The sequence below is a fragment of the Tupaia chinensis genome, unplaced genomic scaffold, assembly GCF_000334495.1.
Source record: "Tupaia chinensis unplaced genomic scaffold, TupChi_1.0 Scaffold138060_1, whole genome shotgun sequence".
Taxonomy (NCBI): Eukaryota; Metazoa; Chordata; class Mammalia; order Scandentia; family Tupaiidae; genus Tupaia; species Tupaia belangeri.
The window spans coordinates 1,347,226-1,362,421 of NW_006197961.1; the positions used below are offsets into that span (position 1 = coordinate 1,347,226).

The 15,196-nt window shown below is 53.2% G+C and overlaps 1 protein-coding gene across 1 annotated transcript in view; it reads right to left on the reverse strand.

The window, feature by feature from the left end:
- The window catches only part of BRME1 (break repair meiotic recombinase recruitment factor 1), a 24,067-nt gene that overhangs the window by 6,426 nt on the left and 2,445 nt on the right, over nucleotides 1-15,196 (reverse strand). The window contains exons 3-8 of the mRNA XM_006161007.1: nucleotides 13,036-13,207; nucleotides 11,576-11,657; nucleotides 10,654-10,758; nucleotides 7,591-8,772; nucleotides 3,007-3,101; nucleotides 82-174 (exon numbers count right to left, since the gene is read on the reverse strand). Coding sequence (XP_006161069.1) covers nucleotides 82-174; nucleotides 3,007-3,101; nucleotides 7,591-8,772; nucleotides 10,654-10,758; nucleotides 11,576-11,657; nucleotides 13,036-13,207 — 1,729 coding nt within the window. The remainder of the gene's footprint in view (nucleotides 1-81; nucleotides 175-3,006; nucleotides 3,102-7,590; nucleotides 8,773-10,653; nucleotides 10,759-11,575; nucleotides 11,658-13,035; nucleotides 13,208-15,196) is intronic.

Below are 15,196 nucleotides of genomic sequence, written 5' to 3' on the forward strand. Positions count from 1 at the left end.
CGTGTAGTGGCGCCTGGGCCCCGCCCTCCCCTCCCCTCCCACAGCCGCTCCCAGCCCCCATCCCTCCCGCCCAGTCCTCACTTGAGGTTGGAGAGCTCCACGACGAGGCCGCGCACGGTGTCCGTGGCGTCCTCCATCCTGGGGGCCTCGCAGCCCTTGGCCCCCACGCAGGTCCTGGCGGGGAGGGAAGGGGGGAGGAGAAGCCTGGCCTCAGGGACAGCCCCCCACCCACCCAAGACTTCCAGATACTCAGTGCTGGTTCCCTGGTGGCCAAGCAGCCGCCATCGGCGCACGCAGAATCCAGCTGCTGCCTCCCTGGGGCCCCTGTCCTTGCCCCCCAAGCCTGTTCCCCCCACCCCAGTGCACCCCAGTCCAGGTCCAACCCCGGAGGCTGGGGAAATGGAAACGTGGGCTCTGCGCCCCCTGCTGGCGTCTCCCGGGCCCCATCCCCTCTGCCCCGCTGGCCTTCCCTGTGGTCCAGCCACGCCGCACTCCCGGCGCACTAAGGGCCTGGAACGTTCTTCCCTGTGTCTCCTCCTTGGCGGGGGAGAAGCTCCCCAGATCGCCACGGGCACATTCTGTTACTATTTCCTACAGGGCACAGGCACTCACAGGGGAGACAGAGAAAAAGTGAGAGATCCCCCTCCCACACTGCAATTTCTTCTCATCTCGGGGTTTGGGGCACGTACCGACAGGGACCTGGAATATTTTTTTCTTTCTTTCTTTTTTTTTTTTTGGAGAGGTTTTTGCTGTAGGGTGCATGCACTTGCCAGAAAGACAGAGAGAGACAGAGAGACAGAAAGCGAGAAATCACCCCCCAGGGCTGATGGCCACGCCACGCCGCAATCCCTTCTCCTCTCCGGATCTTGGGCATGCACGTACATGGGCCAGGTGCGTGTGCTACCAGGTCCAGGACTCAAACCACGGTTGACTACGTGGAAGTCCAGCGACATAGCCATTATGCCACCTGCTGGTCCTGATTACTTTAAAAAAAATAATTACTTTATTTATTTATTTTAATTTAACTAGAGATTGACAGAGTGACCGAGCGAGACAAAGTGAGAAAGCAAGTCGCCAGGTCTGGGTCTCAAACTGGTCGGCCACGTGGGAGTGCAGTGCCCTTAACCACCACGCCACCCGCCGGCCCCAGTGGTTAATCACCTTTAGTGCCAAAGTAAACTTGTACTTGCATTTTCCCATGGACTTTGTGAAGACCTCATGTACCTAGGGAGAGGCGAAGGGGCCACGGCACCCACCCGAATGAACCTGTGTGGCGTGTGGCCGTGGCCGGAGCAGGCCAGCCCCATAAGTGGATGGACTGTTCTCGCCTCCTGGCCTGAGGTCAACAGCTCTCCCGGAACCCACCCAGTCTGGGCTCGGCGATGCCTCTGGGGCTACCACTAGGACAACCCCAGTTCTGCCACTTCCACCCCGTCACCCCGAGGTGGTTCGCTGGCCTGGGTCTTAGTCTCTTGTTGAATTTAGTCCCCCCCCAAAGAATTATGTATTTATTTAATTCCACTTGTCATTATTATTTTTTAATTTGACCAGAGAGAGAGAGAGAAAGGGAAAGCGAGAGGGCCAGTGGATGGTGTGGTGTGAAGGTGCGGGAATTCCCACATGGCTGACCACAGTTCGAGTCCCGGACCTGGCAGTTCTCTCTTTCTCTGGCAAAACTTGTGAAAACAAATACATACATACACACATACATACACAGTGCTTTAAAAAAGAAAGGAAAGGAAAGGGAAGAAAAGAAAAGAAAAGAAAAGGGAAAGCAAGCCACCATGTCCGGGACTCGAACCACAGTCGGCCATATGGAAGTTCAGCGCCTTTATCCACCATGCCACCTCCTGGCCCCATCATTCAGCCTTCTTTTAAAAGAGATTTTGGCCTTAGGACAGGTGCACTCTCCAGAGACAGAGACAGAGATGGTGAAAAGGAAAGTGAAAAACCACACACACACCCCACCCCGGGGATGGCCACACTGCAATCCCTTCTCTATTCTCCCGGGATTTTGGGTACACACATATGTGCCTGGCATGTTTCAAGCCACTGGGTCCGGGACTCGAACCATTGTTGGCCATGTGAGAGTCCAGCTATGTCATCTGCTGCCCCCTCACTTAGCCTTGAGCCACTGAACCAGACCCCAGGGCCTTCTCTGGGGGCTTCCGGCCATCCATGGAGGATGGCTCACATGGGCTCTGAGAGGCCCTTAGAGACCCAGGCCCAAACCCTCCCTCTGCTCAGTCGTGAAGCCACTTTGACTCAGGGTCTGCACACGGGATGGGGGTGCATGTGCGCACACATGCAAATGGCCTAGCAGATACTAGTGCCTGTGAGTGTGTGAGGGGGCGTGGTCGTCCTTTGCTGAGGACAGGGAGGAGGCAGCTGTGGGCCAGGGCTCTGAGCCCAGCACCTCGTCCGCACTGGCCAGAAGACACAGAAACTCAGCATGTGTAATCGGTAGGCAGCCGCGCGGCCTCTGCAGACAGGAAAGGACGGCCACCCCCTGCCGGCCCAGGGTGGGGCGGGGAGAGGGCACAGGCGGTGAGGAGGGTGAGAAAGTGATGCCCTCCTCTCTGACGCTGACACACACACACCCGCTGCTGCCAGGTGGGAGGGGCGGTATGCCAGTGCCCGAGGTGCCCATGGTCCCCAGATCTGCTCAGCGACCTTAGCCGTGTCCGCCCCCACTCCTACCCCAGGCTGCAGACACTCAGGGAAAGCCCTGGCTGTGTTTCTGCAGAGCCCTGTACACACACAGACCCCACAGGGTTGGGGGCGCCGGCCCAGAGTCTCGGGGCTCCTGGGGACAGATGCTAGTCTGGGTGCAGAGCATCAGTCTCCACTTTGCGGGGAGCAGGGTGCGGGTGAGGTAGGAAGGGCGGGGCTCGGCCCTCCCTGGAGGGAGGAGAGGAGGAGGCCCACTCTCACCCTCCTTGGTAAGATGGGAACGCTCAGGGCTGGGGGTGGGCGTCCTGGGCCGCTTCCCACCCACCTGCCTACCTTGTCTGGGCCTCGGTCACTGAGGCAGCGTCTCCATGGGCACGCGGGCTGAGGCCGGGCCAGCCAGGGCCGGGCCTGCTCCCCACAGGAAACAGCTGAGAGAGAGAGAGGGGACAATGTGTGAGCAATGGCCTCATACGTAGAAGTCGCATCATGGACCCCTGGCTTCACCTCGGCCCTGGGACCTGGCCCGGATTCCTGTGCCGTGGAGGGATCCCAGGATGGGCCTCCCAGGCTGCTTTCACCCTCCCCTCTTGGAAAGGAGGGACATGAGCCAGCGTTGTGATCCCCACCCTGGTGTCCTCTCTGGACTCTGTGTGGGTAGGTGGCTCCATGAGGGTCCCCTGTCCCTGACTACAGGACCCACAATATCTTTTTTTCTTTTTCTTTTTTTTTTTCTTAGAGAGAGTTTAGCTATAGGGCACACGTGTTTGCCTGAGAGTCAGAGAGACAGAAAGGGAGAAATCACCCTCTGGGGGGGATGGCCACGCCACGATCCTTTCTTCTCCATTGTCCTCGGGATTGTGGGCACTCACACGTAAGCGCCTGGCGTGAGTTTGAAGCCACTGTGTCTGAACTCGAACCAAAGTTGACTACGTGGGATTCCAGCAACGCAACCGTTATGTCATCTGCTGGTCCCTCTTTCTTTTACTTTTTGCCCATTTTTAGAGGTTTTTTTTTTTTTTTTTTTTTTTTTTTTTTTTTTTTTTTTTTTTTTTTTCTTTTTTTTTTTTGTGTGAATCTATTTCATGTTAGTACAGAAAAAAAGAAAAGATATTTTAAAATAAATATTTCCTCTTGGGATTTTTAGGTACACACGCACATGTGCCTGGCATGAGTTTTCAAGCTACCGGGTCCAGGAGTTGAACCACAGTCGACCATGTGGGAGTCCAGTGCCTCAAATGGTACGCCACTTGCTGGCCCCATGCCCAGTGTGTGTGTGTGTGTGTGTGTGTGTCTGTAATGTTAAATCTATTTTTATATTTTTATTTTTAAAAACATTACTTAATTTCCTAGCTTTTTTTTTTTTGAGAGGTTTTTGCTATAGGGCACATGCACTTGCCAGAAAGACAGAGATAGAGAGATAGAAAGCGAGAAATCACCCCCCAGGGGGGATAGCCACACCGCAATCCCTTCTCCATTCTCCTCTCAGGATCTTGGGCACGCACGCACACACGCCCGGCGTGAGTTTAAGCCACCGGGTCCGGGACTCGAACTGCGGTAGACTATGTGGGAGTCCAGCGACATAGCCATTACGCTAACTGCTGGTCCCAATTTCCTAGTTTTTTAAGCTCCTGGGATGCAGACTGGCCGGCCATGTGGGATCTGGCCCCTCTAACCACGAGGCTATGGAACGGGCGGAAACCTGTGTCACTGCTGGGTGACCTCCGAGAGCCCCTTCCCTTGACGCAGAGTGTGTGTGTGCGCCGCCCTGAGGTCAGGAGGAGGCCACCCTTGCTGCTCCCTCCCTCTGTCTGCATTTCCAAGTGCTCTTGCCCACACCAGGAGGCACGCACCACGCACCATGGGCCCCTGCCTTCCTGTCTTCTGGAACCTTCCCACGGGAACCTGCTCGGTGGCTGGGTGGCCTAACTTGTTTGGAAACGCCCAGCGTCGAAAACAAACACACCCAGGAATCTGAGGCCTTGTCAGAGTGCAGCCTCCTCCTCCCACTGGGGAAAGGCCAGAGGCCCGTGCTTCGTCTCTTCTATTCTTATTTATTTATTTTTAGTTTTGGCATAGGGCACTTGCACTCACTAGGGTGCGGACAAGGGAGAAGGAGAAGAGAAGAGAGAGAGAGAGAGAGAGGGGGAACTCCCGAGGGGGTATAGCCATGACACAAGCCCTTCTCCATTCTCCTCTCAGGATTTTGGGGCATGCATACACACGTACACACGTGCTTGGCGTGACTTTTTCTATCTTTTTAAAAGATAATGCTTTTGGGACCAGCAGTTAGCATAATGGCTATGTCGCTGGACTCCCATGTAGTCGACCGGGATTCGAGTCCTGGACCTGGTGGCTTAAACTCACGCCGGGTGCATGTGTGTGCGTGCCCAAGATCCCGAGAGGAGAATGGAGGAGAAGGGATTGTGGTGTGGCCATCCCCCCTGGGGGGTGATTTCTCGCTTTCTGTCTCTCTGTCTCTCTCTGTCTTTCTGGCAAGTACACGTGCCCTACAGCAAAAACCTCTCAAAAAAAGAAAAAAAATCCTTACAAGGGATAGCAAAAGAAACAGGCCAGTGTCTGAAAGCAAACTGGGCACCGCATTACCAAACAAGGCATGGCTTTAGAAGCCGGTGCTATGGACCAGTAGGTGGCATGGTGGCTAAGGAGCTGGATCCCATGCGGCTGACTCCACAGTTCAAGTCCTGGACCGGGCAGCTTGAAAAACACCAGGCACGTGTGCCCCAAATCCCAAGAGGACAGAGAAGAAAGGAGTGTAGCATGGCCATCCTCCAGGGGAGAGGGGTTGCCTGCTCACTTTCCCCCTTTCCTCTTTCTCTGGTGAGTGCACACACCCTATGGCAAAAACCTCAAAAAGAAGAACTGGATGCCTTGGATGCCAACCTGGCCTCCCGGCTCTGCCACCTCCCACTGGCTCTGCCACCTCCCACTCCAGCAGGTGCCTGACCTTCAGCATGCTCGCCACGCCCAGGGAGTGGGAAGAACCTCCCACCTCCCAGGGGGGATGGGAAAGCCCTTGGCCCAGGCTCCAATAAGCCAGTGGTGGCCTGGGAGGCCACGCTTCTTGGGACAGGGCCAAAGCACCTGCCCTGACAGGTGAAGGAGAACGGCTGGCGGTTGGCGGCTGGCACGGGCGTGGTCGCCCTGGGACGGCAATATGCAGGCAGCCTGTCTGCTGGGAAGACCCCAGCAGGAGGCAGAGTGCTTACACAATTCCAGCAGAGAAGCAAAACCGCGGGGCCAGCAGGTGGCGTGGTGGTTAAGGCGCTGGACTCCCACAGGGCCAACTGCGCTTGGAGTCCTAGACCCGGCAACTTGAAGATCACTCCAGGCGCATGTGCGTGTGTGCCCCAAATCCCAGGAGGGCTGGAGGAGAAGGGATTGTGGTGTGGCCATCCTCCCTGGGGGGTGATTTCTGATTTTCCTCTCACTGCCTCTCTCCTGTGAGCACATGCGTCCTATGGCAAAAACTGGGGGGGAGGGGTAAAGGCCTTTTTCCAGCTTAGTAGTGAAATCCCCTGCAGGCCCAGAAGACGGTTCATTGGCTTCTTCGAGTGGCCCCTCTCTGTCCATTGCTCTCCATATACCCCTGGGGAGCCCACGCAGGGGTCAGGCACTAAGAGATAGGGGGACAGGTGCAAAGCAGCTGGGGGCCAGCATACCTGGGGGTCCAGTTCTGGGGGCCAGGGAGCTGGGGCTGACAAAATACCTGTGCATGGCCACCCTGGGCCATTTGGCTCCCACATGGGATGGCCACTCACAGAGGCAGGGCTGCAGGTCTGCTCTCTTTTTTTTCTTTTTTTTTTTTTAGAGGTCTGCAGGTCTGTTCTCTTTTTTTTCTTTTTTTTTTTAAGAGAGATTTTTGCTACAGGGTACATGTGCTCACTGGAAAGACAGAAACAGGCAGAAAACAAGAAATCACTCCCCCGGGTGATGGCCACACTGCAATCCCCTCCCTTCTATCCTCCTCTTTGGATGTTGGGCACTCACACAAACCCGGTGTGAAGTTTAAGCCACTGGGTTCGGGTCTTGAAACGTAGTTGACTACGTGGGAGTCCAGCGACTTAACCATCACCCCATCTACTGTTCCCAAGTTTGCCCTTTTGTAAAAGCTCATATGTGGTATGGTGGTTAAGGATGCTGGACTCCCGCATGGCTGACTGTGGTTCTAGTCCCGGACCTGGCGGCTTGCTTTCTCACTTTTCCTATCTCTCTTTCTCTTGCTTTCCCTCTCTGGTAAGAAGAAAGGAAGAAAGGAAAGATAAAATAATTCTTTTTTTTTTTTTGAAAGGTTTTTGTTATAGGGCGCATGTGTTCGCCAGAAAGAGAGAGACAGAGAGACAGAAAGTGAGAAATCCCCCCCCCAGGGGGGATGGCCACGCGGCAATCCCTTCTCCTCCATTCTCCTCTCGGGATCTTGGGCACGCACGTGTGCCCGGCATGAGTTTAAGCCACCGAGTCTGGGACTCGAACCATGGCTGACTACATGGGAGTCCAGTGACATAGCCATTACACCAACTGCTGGTCTCAGGATAAACTAATTCTTTAAAAACAAAAAAAAGCTGCTGACTGCAGACCCACCGGAGCAACTCAAGATGTTTACTGTGTAGGGCTGGCAGGTGGCATTGTGTTTAAGGGCACTGGATCCCCACATGGCCAACCGCAGTTCAAGTCCCAGATCTGGCAGTTTGCTTTCTCACTTGCTCTCACTGTCCCTCTCTGGCCAAATCGAAATAATAAATAAAGATAAGTAAAATAATTTTTAAAAAATGTTTACTGTGTGAAGGGAATGCTGTGGATCCCATCTTCCCTCCCCTACTGGGCAGTCTAGGGTTCAGCTCACGGCTGTTCGGGTTCCTGCCGGGAATCGATCTGTCCGTAACTCAGAGCAGCTCTTACCTGCTCAGGGGGAGCCTCGAAGTCGGGGGCGTCCAGGGCTTCCTGTATCTGGCTGTCTGGCAGGAAGTCGAGTTCCATGGCCAAATATCCCTCCCAGACAGGCTGGTCTGCAGAACCAGGAGGGAGCTCGAGCAGCCCCGGCGAGTCTCGGTGGGTGTCCCGACAGGCCTGGGTGTCCTGAGGAGGGCTGTCAGCAGCTTCTCTGTGCTCCAGCAGGTTGGCGGCTTGGAAGGACAGGCTGAGCCCTTCAAGATCTTGCACGTGGCTCTGGCTGCCCAACTCGGCTGCTTCTTGGTCGGGGCTTGGCACCTGTTCCTGATGGACACCTGGACCCGTTTCCAGAGCTTGAAGGCTGGAATCTCCAGCACCCACTGTGGGTTCTTGGTTCCCAAAAGTCAAGGCCAGGGAGGCTGCAGGACCCACTGGGGCTTCACTGGAGGGCTCATTTTCCTGCCCTGCCTCCTCTCTGTCTGCTATGGTCTCCCTGGCCAGGGGCCTGCAGGCTGGCAAGGTCCCACTACGGCCTCCGTCAGGGGCCTTCCTGCTGGCAAAGGCGGGGAACTCGGCGTCAGCCTGTCCATCCGGCCTAGCCACCTCCAAGGCCCTCAGCTCCAGTTCAGGGGGGTCTGTGCTCACATCTGCAGGGACAACGGCCTCATCGGAGACATGTCCTGGGTTGTGCCTCTGCTCTTCCCCGCTAGGCCCACTGGGTGTCTGCCTCGGCTCAGAGAGACCCTGGGGTGCAGATCCAGGGTCCAGGAGTGGAGTGGCAGGGCCCAGTGCCTGAGTCAGGCCTGAGCCAGGAGCTGGTGCTGGGGAGCCAGGGATGTCCTCTTCTTCCTCCTGGGGTTCTCTAAGCAGGTCAGCCCCTACTCCCTCTGCCTCAGATCTGTGGTACCCCACGCCTCCACCTTCAGACATCCTGGTTCTTTGCTCCAACAGGGATTCCTGGCTGGCCCTCTGTGAGGTGGGGTACTCCGGATCCCCTTCTGGAGAGACCACGGGCTGGGAATCCCCAATGCTGGGCACAGGGTTCCCGAAGCTCTGGCTGCTCTGCCCGGGGCAGGTGCCACCTGCCTGTACTTGACCTCCTGGCTCCCCAATCTCCTGGAGGGCAAGTCCTGGGAGCTCCTCCAGGGACAGGCTTCCTGCGGGCAGGGCTCTCGGCTCTGCAAGCGTTTCCTGTAAAGAGAGATAGACTCAGCCCTGGAGACCTCAAGGAGCAACTGCTAGGAAGGTTTATCTCATCCTTATCGCCCTCGTCCAAAGCCTCAGTTGAGCGGCCACCATGCACTGAAAAGGCGTCAGTACAGTGCTGGGCCGAGCTCTGTGCTGGGGGGCTGAGAGCCCAGGAGCCACTCCTCCCCTGCGGGCTCTCCCTGCCGGCACCAGGCACTCAGGGAGATCCAGGGTCTCAAAACCATGGGACCAGGACCAGCAGTTAGCCTAATGGCTATGTTGCTGGATTCCCACATAGTCGACCGTGGTTCGTGTCCTGGACCCGGTGGCTTAAATCTCACGCCAGGCGCGTGTGCATGCATGCCCAAGATCCCAAGAGGAGAATGGAGGAGAAGGGATTGCGGTGTGGCCATCCCTCCTGGGGGGTGACTTCTCGCTTTCTGTCTCTTTGTCTCTCTGTGTCTGGCGAGCGCACGCGCCCTATAGCAAAAAAAACTTCTCAAAAAAAAAAAAAAACCAAAACCACGGGGCCTGTGGATCCTACAACTGTCTGATGACGGACGTCACTGCCGTGAGGCGTTGCCAACCTGGAGTGCCAGGAGAGGGCCCACGGGGCCCACTCTGTACTGTTTGTTAAAAACTGTCATAAATGGGGGCTGGCAGGTGGCATGGCGGTTAAAGACGCTGGACTCTCACATGGCCGACTGCAGTTCATGTCCCGACCCTGGCGGTCTGCTTTCTCACTTTCCCTCTTCCTCTCTCTCTCTCTCACTCTGTCCCTCTCTGGTCAAATTAAAAATAAATAAATAAAGTTAAATAAAATAATTATTTAAAAAAAAGAACTGTCATAAAGGGGCCAGAGGGTGGTGCGGTGTGAAGGCACTGGACTCCCACATGGCCGACCGCAGTTCAAGCTTCAGACCTGATGCCTTGCTTTTTCACTTTCCCTCTCTCTCTGTCTCTCTCTGGTCAGCACAAGAGCCCTATAGCAAAAATTAATCAATAAGGGGCCGGCAGATGGTGTGGTGGTTAAGGGCACTGGACTCCCACATGGCTGACTGTAGTTCAAGTCCCGAACCTGGTGACTTGCTTTCTCACTTTCTATCTCTTCCTCTCTCTCTCTGTCCCTCTCTGCTCAAATTAAAATAAATAAATAAATAAAGTTAATTTAAAAATAAAAATTTGGGGGTGAGGAGAGGTTTTTGCTATAAGGCATATGCGCCTGCCAGAAAGACTCTGAGACAGAGAGTCAGAAAGTGAGAAATGACCCCCAGGGGGGATGGCCACGCCGGAATCCCTTCTCCTCCATTCTCCTCTCGGGATCTTGGGCACACACGCATACGCGCCCGGCGTAGGTTTAAGCCACTGGGCCTAGGACTCGAACCGTGGCCGACTATGTGGGAGTCCAGTGACATAGCCATTAGGCCAACTGCTGGGCCCATAAATAAATAAATATTTTAAAAACAGGAAGAAAGGAGGGAGAAAAAGGTTAGCTGGCTCCACGGTCTGACAGATAAGACAGCTGGACCCACATGCTTAACCATGTGGCTCGAATCCCAGACCCGGTGACTTGAGAAACACTTGGGTTGAGTGTGTGTAACCCCCTATCTCAATAGGATGGGGAAACGGAGGAGAAGGAATTGCAAAGGGACCCTTCCTCACAGAGGGTACTTTCTCCTCTCCCTTCCTTTCTCTTTCTCTTGACGAGCCCATGTGTTCTCTAGTGAAAAAAGAAAAAAAAAAAAGGAAAAAAAAAAAAAGGAAGGGGAGAGGAGGAGAAGAGAAGAAAAACAAACCAAGAAAGCATGGTTGGCCTCGGCTGCTGAGGCTGGGGCCGAGAGGCTGCAAGTGTTTGAGTCCCGCCTGGCCATCTTACGGACTTACCAGACTGGAGGCCCCACTTCCCACGTCCTCTTCTCTCGTTCCTGCTTTACTCGTCAATGTCTTCCTTGATTTTGCAAATTGGGGGACGAACCTCCCCAATGAGTTCTGTAAGCCAGTACAAGAACAAAGCAGCAATAAAGTTAGGGGAGTGGGGGGCCAGTGGATGTTGTGGTTAAGGCGCAGGACTCCCACCCGGCTGACAGCGGTTTGCGTCCCAGACCTGCAAGCTTGCATTCTCACTTTCCTTCTCTCTCTCTCTCTCTCTCTCTCTCTATCTATCTATCTCTTTCTTGAGTGCACATAGCCTACAACAAATTAAAAAGTAATTATAGGGGGAACCAGCAGTTAGCGTAATGGCTATGTCGCTGGACTCCCACATAGTCGACCGCGGTTCGCGTCCCGGACCCGGTGGCTTAAAACTCACGCCGGGCGCGTGTGCGTGCGTGCCCAAGATCCCGAGAGGAGAATGGAGGAGAAGGGATTGCGGCATGACCATCCCCCCTGGGGGGTGATTTCTCGCTTTCTGTCTCTAATGTCTCTCTCTGTCTGTCTGGCGAGCGCACTTGCCCTATAGTGAAAATCTCTCCAAAAAAAAAAAGTAATTATAGGGATCAGAAGTAGGTGTAATGGCTACATCGCTGGACTCCCATGTAGTCGACCACAGTTTGAGTCCCAGAGTCTCTTCTCCCCCATTCTCCTCTCGGGATCTTGGGCACGCATGCACACATGCGCCTGGCATGAGTTTTAAGCCACCGGGTCCGGGACTCGAACCTCAGTAGAGTACATGGGAGTCCAGCGACATAGCTATCATGCCAAGGGCTGGTCTCTCCGAATGTGTTTTCTATGTACGAGGGCTTCTCAAGATGGAGCCCGCGGTAGTGGAGGGAGCATCTGCACGCCGTGAGGTGACTGCAGAGCTTACCTGGGAGGGAGGAAGGACAGCTGGCTCCTTCCCTGGTTGCCTGAGGCGCTGGGAGGGCGATCCCGCTTCCTCATCAGGGGAGCTGGGTGGAGAAAGACAAAACTGAGGAAGGCCGAGGTCCTCACATCATCCACTCACAAACTAAAAATTAAGCATGGGGACCGCCAGGCAGTGTGGTGATTTCAGGGCACTGGATTCCCACGTAGCCGACCACGGTTCGAGTCCTAGACGTGGCAGCTTGCTTTCTCACTTTCTCTCTCTCTCTTTCGCTCTGTCCCTCTCTGGTCAAATTGAAATACATAAAGTTAAATAAAATAATTCTTTAAAAACAAAAACAAAAAAACGAAGCAGAAAATCCTAGAGAAATGTTGCTAGGGCCGGCCCCATAGTGCACTGGTAAAGCGCTATGTGCTGGAAGCCCACCTCGGATGTGGTCTCCCTCTGTCTCTGTCTCTGTCTCTGGCAAGCACATGTGCCCTCTGGCAATAATGAAAACGAGAGACAGAGAACAAGGGGTAAATGGACGCAGGCAGAATCCCGGCCTGCCCCACCCCAGCACAGGGTCTTTGGGCAAGTCACCCGATCTCTCTCTCTTTTGCTGGAAGGCTCATGTGCTCACCAGAGAGACACCGAGGGCATGGGAGGATGAGGGGGACCAGAACTTCACATGGAGAATGGTTATGCCACAATCCCTTCTCCTCCATTTCTCTTTTAAGGATTTTGGGCATCCCCACACACACACACAGACACACACTCAGCAGTTTCTTTCCTTTTTTTCTTTTTTCAAGAATTACTTTATTTAGGGGACCAGCAGGTGGCGTGGTAGTTAAGGCGCGCTGGACACTCCCACATGGTCAACATGGTTTGAGTCCCGGACTTGGTGGCTTGCTTTCTCACTTGCCTTCGTTCTGTGTGTCTGTTTTTCTCTGGTCAAATTAAATGAATGAACAGATAAAATGAAATAATTTTTTAAAAACAATTACTTTATTTAACTTGATTTTATTTATTTATTTAAATGTTACCATAGGGACAGAGAGAGTGAGGGAAAGGGAAAGTGAGAGAGCAAGCCACCAAGTCTGAAACTCGAACTGCATGTGGGAGCCAGCGCCCTTAACCACCACGCCACCTGCTTGCCCCCATCCCCCCAGCTTTTCTTTCTTTTTTGGAGAGATTTTTGCTATAGGGTGCATACACTCACCAGAGTCACAAAGAGAGACAGAAAAGGAGAAATCATTCCTCCCACCCCCCAGGGGAAGGATAGTCACACCCCAATCCCTTCTCCTCCATTCTCCTCTTGGGATCTTGGGCATGCGCACACACGTGCCCAGCATATTTAAGCCGCTGGATCTGGGATTTGAACTGCGGTCGACTACGTGGGGCTCCCGCAACATAACCATTATGCCGTCTGCTGGTTCCCAGGTATTTTATTTGTAAAAGAACAAACCAAAACAGCCACCTACCTGGTGACCGCCTGTCCTGGTTCCTCTGTGCTGTGTTCTGTAGCAGGAATGGGTACCAAACTGCCTTCTGAGCCTTCAAAGTGATGCGAATGGCCCAACTTGGGATCTGGGGGGCTTCGGACACAGTCTCCCAGTCGTGGGTTCTTAGGGGGTTTCAGAGAACGGACTTCTCCTGGTTTAGAGACAGAGAAAGATGCAGGGGGAGGAGACGCTGGAAGTGTGGGCTCCCACGGCCGACAACCACACCGGGCGAGCGTGTGAGTCCCACGGGCACGACAGCCCTGCCCCTACGCCGTGTGGCGAGTGAGACATGGGAGGGACTTTGTCCTGGGAATGGGACCTATGAGTTTTCCTGGCCTTAGAATTAAGGGCTAATTTTTTTTTTAATTTCCCAGAACACACGTGCACTGAATGGAGACACAGAGAGCGAGAGGCCAGCAGATGGCACAGATGTTAGGTCACTGGACTCCCACGAGACTGACGGTGGTGTGAGTTCTAGACCTGGTGGCTTGAAACTCACACGGAACATGAATGCATGCGTGCCCAGGATTCCAGGAGGAGAATGAAAGAAGAAATAGCGGTGTGTGGCCATCCTATCGCCAAGTCTGGGGGGCGATTTCTCACCTGTCTCTCTGTCTTGCAAGCGCATGTGCCCTATGGCAAAATCTCTCCAAGAAAAATAAATACAGAGGAGCCAGTAGGTGGTGTGGTGGCTAAAGTGCTAGACACTCCTGCATGGCTGACCATGGTTCGAGTCTCTGACCGGATGGCTTGCTTTCTTGCCTTCTCTCTCTCTCTGGTCAAATTAAAATAAATGAATGAATAAATAAAATTGAAAAAATAATTATTTAAGGAACCAGAGGTGGGCGTAATGGCTATGTCGCTGGACTCCCATATAGTCAACCGTGGTTTGAGTCCCGGACCCAGTGGCTTAAACTCACACTGGGCGCATGTGCATGTGTGCCCACGATCCCAAGAGGAGAATGGAGGAGAAGGGATTGCGGTGTGGCCATCCTCCCTGGGGGGTGATTTCTTGCTTTCTGTCTCTCTTTCTCTCTCTGTCTTTCTGGCGAGTGCATGCGCCCTATAGCAAAACCTCTCTTAAAAAAAAAAAAAATCTTTTAAAAAGAAGAGAGAGAAAGCAAGTGAGAAATCTAGAAAGCACCCCCCACGGGAATGGTCACGCCTCCATCCCTTCTACTCCCTCTGTCCCTCCTTTTGGGGTTTTGGGCATGCACACATATGTGTCTGGCCTGTTTTTTCAAGCCAATGGGCCTTGGGCTCAAATCCCATGGTTGGCCATGTAGGACCCAGCTGCCTTTACCACAACACCACGACTGGCCCAATAAAATTCTTACTGGGTTGTCAAAAAAGTCATGATGCATTTTCTTTTTTAGAGAAATATTTGCTATAAGGCACATGTGCTCTCCAGGAACAGAGAGAGAAAGAGAGAGAAAGTGAGAAATCACCCCCCAGGGGAGATGGCCACGCCGCAATCCCTTCTTCTCCATTCTCCTCTTGGGATCTTGGGCACGCACACACACGCGCCCGGCGTGAGTTTAAGCCACTAGGTCTGGGACTCAAACTGCAATAGACTACATGGGAGTCCAGAGACACAGCCATTATACCAATTGCCAGTCCACCACAAATGTATTTTAAAGAGTGAGAAATCATGTCTGTATTTTGCTTCTTAACAAAGAGTAAATTACTGTGTTAATTCTCTTTATGAAGCTATTAAAAAGATTTCCATTCTAGGAGTCAGAAGGTGGTATGGTGATTAAGATGAAGGATACTCCCGCATGGCTGACCAAGGTTCAAATCTTAGAGATGGTGGCTTGTTTTTTCATTTCCCCCATCTCTCTCTGGTCAAATTAAAATAAGTGAATAGGGACTAGCAGGTGGCGTGGTGGTTAAGGCACTGGACACTCCACACAGCCAACCATGGTTCAAGTGTTGGACCTGGTGGCTTGCTTTCTCACTTTCTCTTTCTCTGCCTCTCTCTGATCAAATTAAAATAAATGAATGAATAAAGTTAAATAATTCTTTTTAAAAATTTAAAATAAATGAACAAATAAAATTAAGTAAAGAATTACCTTTTTTTACAAAAGATGTTTGTTCTCCACCCATTAAATGATTTTGCACATTTTCCAAAAATAAGAAT